This window comes from Elaeis guineensis, chromosome 10 (assembly GCF_000442705.2).
Source record: "Elaeis guineensis isolate ETL-2024a chromosome 10, EG11, whole genome shotgun sequence".
Taxonomy (NCBI): domain Eukaryota; kingdom Viridiplantae; phylum Streptophyta; class Magnoliopsida; order Arecales; family Arecaceae; genus Elaeis; species Elaeis guineensis.
The window spans coordinates 2797370-2811574 of NC_026002.2; the positions used below are offsets into that span (position 1 = coordinate 2797370).

Sequence of the window (14205 nt, forward strand, 5' to 3'; positions counted from 1 at the left end):
TCTAAAGAAAGGTATAATAGATGCACAGCATACAGCCTTATTTCTTTAGAAAAAAAAAGTCTAGTAATAGACATGCAAGGAGTACAATGCACTTCCCAAATAATAATGTAACTTCACACAAGTGAGTGAAAATATGAAGCCTGTGCGTGTATGCAACCATAAATCCATTACCTATCCATACTATCAACAAAAAGAAAACCATTAATATGGTTGCCATCAGCAAGCATTATTCCATGATTCCCATCAATCTGATGTGAAGCTAAAGCCCTTCATTCCCCACAAGGACTAAAACCTAAACCAAAGCGACCTGTCACAATGCCTTTCCAGAATTTCCATTTGAACATCCCCAAGTCTTCGTCCTCTCTATTTTGACTTTTCAAAATTCAAATAAATTTGAGCCTCTTCCTTTACGGTCTTTAACAACCTAAGGCCTCACCCAAAAAGGCTAGCCAAAAGATATTATTTAGATTTCTTGGCACATCATAAGTACCCAAGATCTTCCTAGTGCACAATTAATATAGGACTAAAACCTTTCCACATGACATTCAAAATGAAGTCAGTCTTGTCCCATCCAAAACCATTTCTTGACTCATCCTGTCTCGATACTTGAGATGGAGAGACTCCAACCAGTATTTAAAACCTTATAAGAGTGTATTTAGTCCCACATCAATTGTGTACAAATTACTTCCGCCTAGCCTTTTTCATTCATGCCCTAGATTGACACATAAGCTGGATATATACTAAGCATGTGGGGCCAGACCACAGCAGTTCGCTAGAAATGATGCCATAGTCAAAGCCTCAAAGGGTTATGAGGTGTAAAGATGATCAATTTAAATTAGCTGGATTTATCGAACCTCATGTAACCTAACAACTAAGTTGGATGACACATGTGAAAATAGCATTGCAATGATCATGAGATGTAAGTCCCTCTATGTGAAAATGCAAGCATTTGCACTAACATAGTAACATCCCATAGTCCTTGTGAAGAAATGGTAATATTATTAAACCACTAACTATATCGTGCACCGTTCACTGAACCATCCCGAACCGGATGGTTCCAGGCGTTCCAAGCCGTATCCGTGGCAAATCAAGACGGTTTGGATAGGTAAATCGAAACACTTGACGGGGGAGAGGGAAAAAGAGGAAGGGAGAGAGAGGAGAGGGGAGGGGAAGATGGGACGCCACCACGAAGGCCGGCGGTGGCCTGCCGAGGCCACTGAAGGGCCGTGGAGGCCTCCGTGGCTCGATATCGCCCAAAAGGATGTTTAAACGAGAGAGAAAGTGAGAGAGAGAGAGGGAAAGCGATGATACCGGAGGGGCGTGCAGCTAGCGAAGAGGCTATCGAAACACCCGATGGTATCGTCCTTGTTTCACACTCGCAGCATTGCAGGCATCGATTATGCCGTCCAGCGGCCACCACGGCCAGCCGGTGGCCCTTCGGCGGCTTCCCCCCTCCTTTTCTTTCTTTCCTCCCCTCTCTCTTTCTCTTTTTTCCTCCTCGGCTCCCTTTTTCTCCCTGTATCGGTTCGCACCGGTTTGGTACAGACCCATACCGCCTCGTACCACCGACTGGCCGACACGAATACCGGTTTTGATTCCGGCTTCCTTGATATTGTGCATCTAAGGACTCTTGGGTTCAATCAAACAATGAAAAAACTCTTTTTCCAAGAAATATTTCTCAAAATGAAATTCATATTAATCATTGTTTCATTTTTAGCCAACAATAAACTCATCAGAACTCTTTATTTAAATGTCTAATCCATGCTAATCACTCAAGTAAGTTATTCTCATGTCAGGGAGTGGTTCCTTTTTAGCTTCCACCCATCCTCTACATGAATCATGTACATCCAGTCAACCACTAAACAAACTCTGTTTGGACCTACCTAGCTTGGCCATCATAGTGACAATAACTCACACTAGTTCACATGGATCACGCAAATCACAAGACATGAAAAGGCTATCACATATTGAGAATGCAGTCCATTCTAACAGCATAGTTTTATCAGATATGTTCTCAGGTCACCCTGTCAATGTCATGAGACACCTAAATGTTGGTATGGAGTCACTACTCCAACAACTATGAAAGGTTTCCATTATGTTGTAGTTATCATCCACAGTTGGTAGTCGCATGAATTAGATCTCCTAACCATATCCATAAATATGATAAATTTAAGGAACGAGATACTAGAATCTCAATTCTCTCTCGATTGCCCAAAGAAACCAACTGAGATTCTTCCAATGTCTCTATGCCTTGTTATATATAAATTAAATATAATGCTTGTATATGCATAGTAGAGGAAAAACAAACAACATTATCTTATTGTGTATCTAGTACATCAAGTCACGACTTTGTTAGGGCCAATGTTTTAAGTCTTGGTATCAAGTCCCATACTTGTAACATACTGATACAGTATGGCATGTTATACCTCATGCCAAGCCTTCGTACCACATTGATTCTAGGGTCAGTAGAATACACCTCATACCACCCAATATTAATCAGTAATTAAAAAATCATGATTAAGGAATTATGTCCAACAAATGGTACATACCGCTCTTTTTGAGAAATAAATAGACTATGGCCTACATCAACTAAAAGTCAAACATACTAAAAACACAATGATCCAATCCAATACATAGGGTACCTTATAGCAGAAAGGCAAAGATATGTGGAACACAAATAAGTATGGTCTTATGTCACTCTCAATCAGCATAGACATACATATGAAAGAAAGGAAAACACATACACCATGCAGACAAGCAACAAATGTCTTAAACAAGAAAAAAAAACACCGACCATCATCTAGAGCATTAAGAAATCTGATTACTAAAGGCAATATTATTATATTTCAAAATCATCTACGGTACATAATTAGATAATGAATTCTTACCACATTTTTTACTAGAGTGCTCAAAGATTTTGTCAATAAGTGGTCACCACTCAACAATTTGGGAACAGTCTCCACAAAGATCCTACACAAATACAATTCATGTATGATAACACAAGCAAACTTACCAAAGTGTTTGAAAATCTTTGTGAATGAAAATATCTAAAGAGATAAAATAGATACAGCACAAAACTAGTTATTTTGATAACCTCAAGCATGTTGACATTGACTACAAGGTTTCTCTAGCAATAAGTTAGGTACCAACCAATTTTTTAAATAAATTACTACAAAAAAGTGGCTATCCGAAGTGGCAGAGACATCAAGTTGATGAACATTCTACATATAAATTATAAGAGGATCAACTTAAGTTACTTAATATCTCTTCATTTGACATTATGAAAATTCGTGTATCAATTTTTGAGAAGCTTTCATGAGCCAAGTACAAGGCATTTGTCTCATAGCATTTTGAAGTGATTGCAAAAAATTTTTTAAGAACATTACATAATCAGCATCATAGCAAAAGAAAGAGAACAAATCCTAGAAAAATGGTACATCAGCTTGGAGCATCTTGCTGACTTTAATGGAGCCTTAGTTTATCTCATCCTACTTCACTGAATTAAAATTTAATGCCGGAATTTTGGGATACTATAGCCTCGACTAGCTTTAAGCAGCAAGCTTCATGTTTTAAGATGCAGTCCTATTTATGAATCAAGGAATGTTTGAGAATGCTCTACAACAAATTCTCAACCTGATATCATTAACTCCTAATTAGTGTCCAATTTCTGGCCAAACAACTATTGGCAAGTGTTGGGGATAAGCCTAGACATCTGGTTAAAAGGTAAGAAGACCTGAAATCATTTATGACTTAAAATTACAATTGCAACTTTTGTCTTCCAAAATATAAATTTGCATAATAAATATCACTTTGGAAGAAAATTTTAGACAAGAGGTTCGCCAAGTCTTCTAGTTTAGATAATTTACTCTGTTTATGCCCCAATGTTTGCTCTTTCATGAGCAAAAAGAGCACCATCCAATTTCATTATACAAAAAGTAAAATGGAAATAAGCAAGACCAAGACATTGCCCACTGCCAATCTACAGAAAAGAGAAAAGGAAGGAATGAATAGAAGGGCATATACATGAAAGGGGAGGAAAAGAAGCCCTCAGAAACCAAACAAAAATACAAAAAACTAGCATCACACAACTGATTCACAACCAACAGATGAAAGAGGCTTGATCCCTGAAGTCAATGTCCAATACTTATAAACATAGCTGGTCCTATGAAGAAGAATGCCCATTAGTCATCAGATTATGTCATAAACATGGAGTGAAGGAGGAAGAAGCCCCTCTTCAGCACTTTAGCTACCATCCAACATGTCGGAAGACCCCAGAAACAGGCCAGAAAAGTCGATGAACCCAGTATCCTCATCTTATGAAAATGACTGAGAACTAACCCAACTAAGGAAGATCATCACATTTCTCTCCTTCAACAATCATAGGCACATCCGAACAATAGTCATAACCAATTCCATATGTGAGGATCACTAGATATTTTCTTCATCGCCACAAAGCCTATAAGTTTTTCCAAAGCTTGTCCTTCAAAGAGAACAATATTGATAAGAAGATCATAGCCCATAAAAGAGGTAAAAAATGAAAAACCGCTCAATAGTCTAGACTCTCGAGCCTCTTCAACTATGGGTGTGCAACCAAACTAGTCAAACCGCAAAATCAATCCGAACCACTAATTTCGGTTCAGCTTGGACCAGATTTTTTCAGATTCGGCTCGGTTTCAGTTTAAAAATTTTAGAAACTGAGGAAACCAGTTTGGTTTCAGTTTGAATTTTGAAAAACCTTATTTAAACCAAACCAACCTGTATGTGTGTGTGTGTGCGTGTGTGTGTGTGTGTGTGTGTACAGATGAATAATAAACCATAAGCTGCCCTATTTTCTCAAAGGAGGTTGTAGTCCTATCCCATTTAGCCCATCCATAAGCTGTACATTTAGCATGATTAGAACTTAAAATAGATAACAGCCCATTTAGCCTATTCCATAAGCTGCCCGTTTGATAGAAGCCCAATAGCCCACAACCCAGTAAACTTAACCGAACTGATTTTTTGGGATCAATTTGAACTGAATTTTACATGTGGTCGGTTCAGTTTCCTTTTCGGTTTTAGAAAACTGATTCAAGTTGGTTTGGTTTTAAGATTGATCCTAAACCGACCCGAACCGAACCATGCACATATCCCTATGTTTCATACAGCATACATGTAGTGTCACTACTTCCCATGAGCATATAGTTCATGAACTCGGACAAAAAATCCCAAGAATCATTAGCCCATCGTCTAATTTTTATATTTCCACCATGTTTATATAACATAATCTTGTGCCATGTAGGTTTCTTATTCAATACTTGTGCCATGTAGGTTTCTTATTCAATACAAACTTCACAATTTGCCACAGCTATTTTCTGACTTCTGTCCTTTATAGGTTATGAACTTATGCAGATGCTATTAAGTTAGAAAGTATCCTGAATATGGAGAAGGGACAAGGAGATTAATCAAGGTCTTAGATATCATGCAATGGGCCTATCATAGTTTTTCCATAGAACAGAACACCCACATTCTATCCCGGTCCATTTCCTGATTCATCCCATCCGGACGCATGGGACAGTCCGTCCCAACACTTAGGATTGTGGGATGCCCAGCCATCCCACCAATATTTCAAACCTAGAGATTAACTATTCCAAAACAAACACCTAAAATGGCCAAATCTATCCCATCCCTTAAGATAGCATTACAACGTAAACTTTAGATATGGAAAAAAGGTTTCACATTTAGCAAAAATGAATACAGCCGTTTACTTTGCATTCATGATAACAGCTAATGAAATCTAATCTGAGATGCATGGTGTTGGTCTTTTGCTACCTTCGTAATAACAGTGGAGAAGAGAAGTATGTGACGATAAAATCACTAAAGGGGGCCCATAGCCCAATAGGGCAAATTTCCTACCTTAGATTTGTTAACAAAAGAATAATTAGTGATGAAGATATTTCTAACATGGTTCAACCAAGTCAGATCAACAGAAACTGATAACACCAAGACTGCTCCAAATGAGAAAATTTATTGAATCCAAAATCCAACTGTGCATTGACCAAGTAGTGATTCAATTATGGGAAGATTGGACACCAGATCCAGCATTAATGGATACAGGGATTTTTCTCAAATTAGTAGTAGCATAACCCCGGCATAACTAAGGGATTTGTTTTCAAACATTTCCTTAATTTTGTGGGAGTTGTTCAAGCAATTTATATGTATTGCTTTTGAATGAAGAAATGGGAGAAGAATACTCTCTATTTTATTAAGTTTTAGCGTGGAGGTTTGTATTTGGAAAGATACAGAATGTTATTTGGATTCTTGCTATTCATTATAACTTTCTTTGAAAGAAAAAGTCTAGTAGGACCTGTGTCTCAAAGAAAGCCATAAAACAGTAAATCTGGTGAAATTACCAAGAACTTCCAGCAGCATTTGAGATTATGTCATAGAGAATAGATGGATGAATTCCTGCTCGAACACCAAGAAATATTGCCTCCACCGAAGCAACAAGATGAATACCCTCAAGCAGATCATTTACCATTCGAATCTTTCTGCAAGAAAAGGAGAAAGTAAGAAAATTTTGAGATGGATCAAAAAATTTTAAAAAAAAATGAGATGGACCAAAAAATTTAACTGTAAAAATAAGATGCCGTAATTTATCAACTAGGCAAATGGTCATTTTTCTATAGAAACAATGGCCCATGCAGGTCCAACTAGGCAAACAGTCATCCCAATGAAAGATAAAAGAAAACCAAAATGTTTGGCCTGAAAATATATGTACATAGGCCAAGGATATATTAGGAATATGTAATCTGATGCTCAGAATGAAAATACCTTCCCACACTAACTTCACCTTCAAATGAAAAAACCTTTTCACTGATAGCTGCTCAAATCAACCAATAGTCAGATACATAGCTAAGATACGGTAAAAGATGAAAGCATGAAGATTTTAACTTTTCAGCCTACAAATTCTGCATGATTTTGGTGTTGGAATTGATTCTACCAGACAGAACAGGTTGAGCCCTCCGCATTGCAATTGGGCTTCCCGATGCGATAACCTGAAATGTGACCAGAAGTGTCAGCAATGTCACTAAATGGCATTTGTGAAGTGAAAAACAATAAATGATACTTGATAAGTGCAATTCATGTAGCTCACAATATTCTTCCCTTTCAGAGGCTCAGAAACTCCTTGAAAAACTTGTGAATCAACAAGAACCAGATGCCCTGCCTCATCTGCACATGAAAGAAACTGAAGATTACATTATGTTGTGAAAGAAGTACATTGATAGCAAAATGTGTGAACTCTTTTATATATGCATTAGAATAAGCATCCGTTGCAATTTATTTTGAATCTCCAATCAGGCAATAACAATAATGAGATATTATTGTCATATCTGAACTTGCTCTCTAGCATCAACAACCAGTATCCTGAGCTCTAACCATACATCCAGATGTCAAGAATAGAATTAGATTGTTAAATTCATACAAATTTGACAATCCCATCAAACAAGAAAAGCACAAACACATAAGAAAAAATGATGATTACATTGAATAGCAGCATACAGCAGCAGGGAGAATAAGACCAGAGGGGTTACGATTGAACAATATGATGGTTACCTGGTTAAATGACAACAGCTGAAATGTGCTAGATAGACAGAAAGAGAAGAATGGAACTAATTGAAAAGAAATTCATGTTAGAGTGTTCAAAGAAAACAAAATATACCATGCAATAAACAAATGAGGTGTTGAGAATGGCAAGAAAAATAGAAGAAGAATGAAATATTGAGGATCAGAGTAGACGTTGAGTCACTGTCACATCACGATAAAATGACAAGAGCAGAAAAATCATACAATAAAAATCTAAGATGTAAGGTCGTTACAAGAGCATTTAGTCAACACCAAACCTTAAGATAGAATATTTCAGAACAAGTTAGAAGTTTCTATCTCTTGCCAGGAAAAGATGACAGCACATATGGATTGAACTAAATAGGATCAAGTGTCAACTTTGCTGTACCAAAAGTTTGAGAAGACACAAACTTGAGATGCTCAATTCAACTCAACTCAACTAATCCTTAACACAAGCTAGTTGGGATCAGCTATATAAATCATTTTCCTCCATTCCACTCTATTTAGGACCATACTTTCTAAAAGATATTGAGCTATGTTGAGATAACAAACCCTTCCTTACTATTTCATCCCATATGATTTCTGGTCTACCTCTACCTCTCTTTCGTAGATCCCTCAGTCTACATTGTACATGTCCAAACCATCTGAGTCATCCTTCTCTCGATTTGTCCACAATTGATGCTACTTCAACCTTTTTTTTACAAATGACTTGATTTCTTATTCTATCTTTTCTTGTATTACCATATATCCATCTCGGCATTCTCATTTTGGCACACTCATGTTGTGCACATGTTTACCATATATCCATCTCGGCATTCTCATTTTGGCACACTCATGTTGTGCACATATTGTTTTCTTACTATCCAACATTCTATACCATAAAGCATAGTTGATCTCATGGTTGTCTTATAAATTCTTCCTTTATAACTTGGCAAGTATACTATAATTATATAATATCCCAATTGCACTTCTCCATTTTATCCAACCTACCTTATCCTATGCGAGACACGTTGTTGCCAGTATCGGGATCCATACCAATTGGCCGGCGATACGATAAGGTATAGCACCATGTCGTTACATTTCGAGCTAGAACCGATGAGGGAAGGGGAGAGGGAGAAAGAGAGAGAGAGAGAGGGAGAAGGAGAAAGAGAGAGGGAGGCAAGGAGGGAAAGAGAGAGAGATAGGCCGAGAGATGGAGGGAGAGGGCTTTCGAGCCCTCATCCTCTGGAAGTGGTGGGCTCCACCCCTAAATTTGTTTTCAAAGTTCTTAAGTGAGGAACTCGAAAGACCCCTCTCCCTCCCTCTCTCAGCCTCTCTCTCTCCCCCCACATACCAGATTTATCAAACTAAGGGCAGAACCATACTGGTCCCCCAATATGATTCAGGATGGTACTGCCTTCCTTGATGCTATGCATAACATCCTCTTCAATTTCTCCTTCTTTACAAATAAACAATCCCAAATGCCAAAAATTATTATCCTTAGCAACTTCATGATCCTCAATTTTCACCCCACCTTCATCTCTATTTCTCATTTTAATAAAGTTTTTATTTTTAACAAAATTGAGATAATAGAAATAATTACTTGTCAAGATAAACTTGATTTATTCTGCAGCTTTGCAAAGGGTAAGGAGGATAATATGGACAATAATGTAATACAGATATTTGGTCTGACACATAGGAACATTCAATCGAGGGGACATGCATATTAAATGATGAGACAAGATTATTATGCAAACAAACAGAACCATATATATTGCAGAAATTGAGATGCCACATATCAGATATGAAATTTCAGTTTAAGAAGACCTAAGACTTAAACTTTTGGTAAGGAAAGAAAACTAAAATCATGATCATAGAGTCTCTTACTGTCTTGTAAAATAGCTTATGTTGGTGTTACATAAATATACCACCAGGAAGTCTGGATAACCTGGGACCAGCCATAAACATGATTATGAAATGAATTCAGAAACATACAGACAGGTTTTACCATAAATTGAGATGTCTTCTAATCCTAAGTTATGAAAGAATAATTTCTAGATCCAAATTAAAGCCACATCAGAGAAAGACTCAGACATAATATGTAAATTATCAGCACAGATGGGATCACTAAACCTCCAAGTCCTGACTATAAAGTCAATCTAAACTCTAAACCGTTTGTATGAACATCAGACTGAATGCAAGAATTTCAAATGTCAAATTAAACTTGTGTTCAAGCTAGATGAGTATATAAAATGCTTAGCTTTGTTGACAAGACGCAAGAAAGAAGTGCACACCAAATGAAATAAAATTGTCATCGGCATGAATGGCTAAAGTATACTTTTAAGTGAGGGCAAATCTGATGACATAACAAAAAAAGGACATGGAAATGTGAATTATGATTGAAACGAAGAAAGAAAGAAGATCCATTGAGGCATTGACAGTGACCCTAATGGATACAAATGGTGAAGACTGTAACTAATTAGAACAAGTATTTGGTTTTAGGTAGAGAAGAAAACTTACTGGTATGTGGTTCCAAGGGCGTACCAACACTTGGTACCCCAAGCCACCCCCATATCAACATGGTAATAGTGTGCCCTTGGTGCAGGGCTTGGTACCGAGACGGCATACCTTGCTTATAATTATATTATCAACACTAGCACCTACTACACTTATTCTTATTTACCTCATTAATATGCTATTGAATTTGGCTGATTAGGCATTAGTTACTCAAATTGTTTGCAGCACATATCTTGTAAGCATTATTAAGGCAGCTTGGTGCACAAGGCTCCCACTATTGTAGAGTCTGGAGTCTGGACTTTGGAGAGGGTTGGATGTACAGCCTTACCTCCACATGCGGAGAAGCTGTTTCCATGGAGGTCTCAATGGAGCAACCTCCACATGCAGAGAAGCTGCTTCCATGGAGGTCTCAATGGAGCAACCTTACTGTTGCACCAAGGCTCACACTCATCTTCTAACAATATTGTACAGTTTTATTGAACTATGATGCTCTTGCCAGATCAACAGCATTGATGCATGCTACAAATACCTAAACCTCATTGGACATGCAACAGACAGAGAACCATAAATGCACACATAGGCATATGCTTGCACACTGCTGAATGTATATCAGAAACAGTTGCTTATAGAAAATTGCTCATAGTTTATTTAAGATTATGACAAATCAACAACCGTGATCTATCAAAGTTGGCACATAAGAACAATAAGAATATTAAGAAACAAAATCTGCATGCCTGAGAGACTCTTCTCGAGCTTCTGAATATGACTTGGCAATAATGTTGATTGAAGAATGACAACAGCTTCCCTACACAATCCTAAAAAATAATTAAAAAAAGAAATAGTTTAGTAAACAAATGGAGTAAATCAGCTCAGAGCTAAAAGACATATACAAATATGTGTGTGCATGTGTGTATACAGATTTAGATATATAGATATAGACATAGATATAGATATAGATAACTAGAAATAGATATAGATATAGATAGATATAGATATAGATATATAGATATAGATATAAATATAGACCTCTTACTACACCCTTCTTGCCAAAGAAAACCTCAGTCATTTCATCTGCAGAAGCCAGTACTATCATAGCTGAAGCATCTGTACAAAAGAAAATGAAAAATAAAACAATATCCAGATCTGGTAATCAATACAACAGTAAATTGGAGAAGATGCACCAGATAATAACACTAACAAGAAGCAGAAGAACCACTAAGGAAAATGTACTCCTTAAATGAAGAGCAAACTATGTCCTTAAGGATTCATTTCTTAGCTCCATTTTCACATATCAATGTTAATATGATGTCATATCTCCACCTTTTTATCCAAGCTTTGGACAATCATTGGCACTATTAGATAATGATGTTCTCCCTATACTGACCACATAGTAATACTGAGTGGCCCCAGAAAATTAAATTCCATACGCTCTGATCGTATTGATCTATCTACATGGACTGCCAGCATCTCAGAATGGTCTTCAGAAAAATGGAAATAATTGCTTCATTGCCTTCACTACAGGGTTGACACTTGCTACACACTTGTTATACACAAAAGATTCTTAGATGTAAGCAGAATGATGACCAATTTAAGCATAGAAAATACTACAGCTTAGTTTTCTAAATTCCAACCTTTAGAAAGTCAACCTTATTCAACATATTAAGTGATCTTTGGCATAATATATGATTAAAATTTAATCAGTGAGACAATGAATGTGCCACCCATTTTCATTAGTACAAATACTATGTCCTTAGGTATGACACAGGATGCATGTTAGGCATGTTTTAGTAAAGTAATAACTGAAAGTTTAAATCAATCAATTGCTCAACAACCATTCTTATCCCCCATTTTTGGGGTGGCAGAAGTTAAAGGCTTTGGAAAAATAAGTTCCTTTTATTCTGCTCTGCCATAACAGGTAAATATGTTGGCCACATACTTGATGGATCACACAAACTAAATTAAAATATTCTGATTGAAATTGTGTCAAGACATTTGTGGATTACAATGGAAACTACAAGAATCTAAATAATTCATATGATCTTATGATCCTATATATAGAAAACAATATCTTGAAGAGACTATCAATGATGTTATATTAAAAGCCACAAGGGAATCTGCTTTGCATTGTTCCCTTTTGCTTTCATCCTGGACTTTCATTCCACCATCATGCCCTTGAGCATATATGGAATTCTGCACATGTCCCTTGATGGGTCTGACTTGAAATTTTTTATTGCTTAAATGTGTTTTCCAAGGAAAGGGATCCAATGCTGTGCAAAATAGCTGTGCAGGGATCTTCTAAAAGCAAGGAGACAGCTTATTAAAAATGAATTATGACCTTATGTCATATTCTTTATACATAGAACATTTATTTAAATGGCAATAGTAACTGGAGAGAGGGACTAGGATTTCAACAAAAGGTCTAAAATGCTTGTCAGAATGCTAGAATGGTCTTAAAACAATTTTGGAGGGGCTCTGTTATGTTATGTAAAATGTACCAATAAGGGAAATTTCATATCCCACTACAATGATCATTGTCTAATGGAAATAGTCATTATTGTTCAACGCTTGCATAACTCAACTAAATAACCTTTTTTATTTAAAAATTTGTTTGGTGAACAAAGATTTGGATAAATAATGCTATAAATTTTCTATTGTTATTATTATTTTCTATTAGAAAAGCAGGTAACAACTGCATGATGGTCATTATTTTAGTTCCAAATAATTCCAATCTAGCGGATTGAGGCAAATAGTAATGAATAGCAATTCGGGAGAGATCCATCATAACAGAATTATGACATTACTGGGACATTGTTTCAATATATGTGTTAAAGGGCTATTTTTGTTTTGTGCCATGGAGGTGTATAGAGCAACTTGTACCTATAAGTGATTTTTTTTTCCTGTCACACAAGATGCTTTTTACTTTTTAGATTCTAATTCACTTTGTAAAAGCCTAGGTGCTCTTTAAAAGACGAATACTGCAAGAAAAGGAAACAATATAAAGATCCTTTTGATCCCCAAGGTTTCTTTGGTCCATTTTGCCAGTATCTAGAGTTTTTACAGGATAACAGTCTAAAAATTCAGCAGAACTAAATTGAAGTTACATGACAATGTTGTTACAGACAGCCACTTGGGCACTTCGGTAAGTGCCTTTGCAACAAACATGCCTCAAGACACTTAGGGTGCGTTTGGTTACACTTTTTGATTTTTGATTTTTAAAAAATACTTTTTTATTTTTTTTGACTTTTGCTATTGAGTAAAAATAAAAAAGTAAAAAGTATGTTTGGTAACTACGTTGCTATAAAGCAAAAAGCAACGTTTCAGGATGGCAGGTGAAGAGCTCGATAAGGGAGAAAGGTTCAAAAATGGAGGGAGAAGGGGGTGGGGAGGTGAAGAGCTCGACGAAGGAGAAGGGTTCGGGCTCTTTACTTTTTGGTTTGACGTTTTAGATGTGCGGAAGCAAAAAAAATAGAAAAGCAAGTTTTGGAAAGCAAAAAATTTTTACTTTGCATATAAAGCAATTATTTTGATTTTTTTGATTTTTGCTTTTTGCTTTTCATGGTGTTATCAAACATTGCATTTTGATTTTTGTTTTTTAAAAATCAAAAAGCAAAAAAAATATTTTTTTAATGGCTAACCAAATGCACCCTTAATAACACTCGGTGCACCTAGGCCACCGGCATCATCGCTTGAATATTCTTTTGTGGGAAATAGAGTGGAAATGCTTCCATCAAAATTCAGACCGAGATCTTCTTTCCGACACAAGCCTTGAGAAGTGCCAATCCATATAATATATGCTTCTTGAAGACCGATACAATGTCATGAGAAAAGCATGTAGCATTGTATGCTACTATGCCCGGCCAATGTAGAGCTTGTTGCGGCCAATCGCCTCGTCGCCCGATCGCCGGGAAGCGTGCACCTGCAAAAGGAAGTCCGCACTGACCGGAGGCGGCTCCGGCGGGGACCCTCCGACGGTCAAGTCAGAGAGGTGACTGGGCAACAGTGAAATGCAGACAGAGAGCTCTGAGAAGGAGAGAGGGAGAGGGAGAGAGGAGCGAGCCTGCGTATGTGGGAGAGACGGGCGGATCGATCCCTTGCATGTTGCCTTCC

General features: G+C 37.0%; 1 protein-coding gene across 6 annotated transcripts in view; it reads right to left on the reverse strand.

The window, feature by feature from the left end:
• The window catches only part of LOC105053205 (uncharacterized), a 76192-nt gene extending 64914 nt beyond the window's left edge, over positions 1-11278 (reverse strand). For 3 of the 6 annotated variants that reach the window (XR_012134759.1, XM_073244289.1, XM_073244290.1), the window contains exons 1-7: positions 11125-11278; positions 10833-10913; positions 7106-7209; positions 6980-7034; positions 6811-6859; positions 6390-6527; positions 2889-2970 (exon numbers count right to left, since the gene is read on the reverse strand). Coding sequence is in view for 5 of the 6 variants with exons in the window: in XM_073244289.1 (XP_073100390.1) it covers positions 2889-2970; positions 6390-6527; positions 6811-6859; positions 6980-7034; positions 7106-7209; positions 10833-10913; positions 11125-11191 (576 nt within the window). In the remaining variant the exon portion in view is untranslated. Of the gene's footprint in view, positions 1-2888; positions 2971-6389; positions 6528-6810; positions 6860-6942; positions 7035-7105; positions 7210-10832; positions 10914-11124 lie in introns of those variants that run through there. The other 3 variants (XM_073244287.1, XM_073244286.1, XM_073244288.1) reach the window with 3 other exon arrangements.
• Between the last annotated feature and the right edge of the window lie 2927 nt (positions 11279-14205).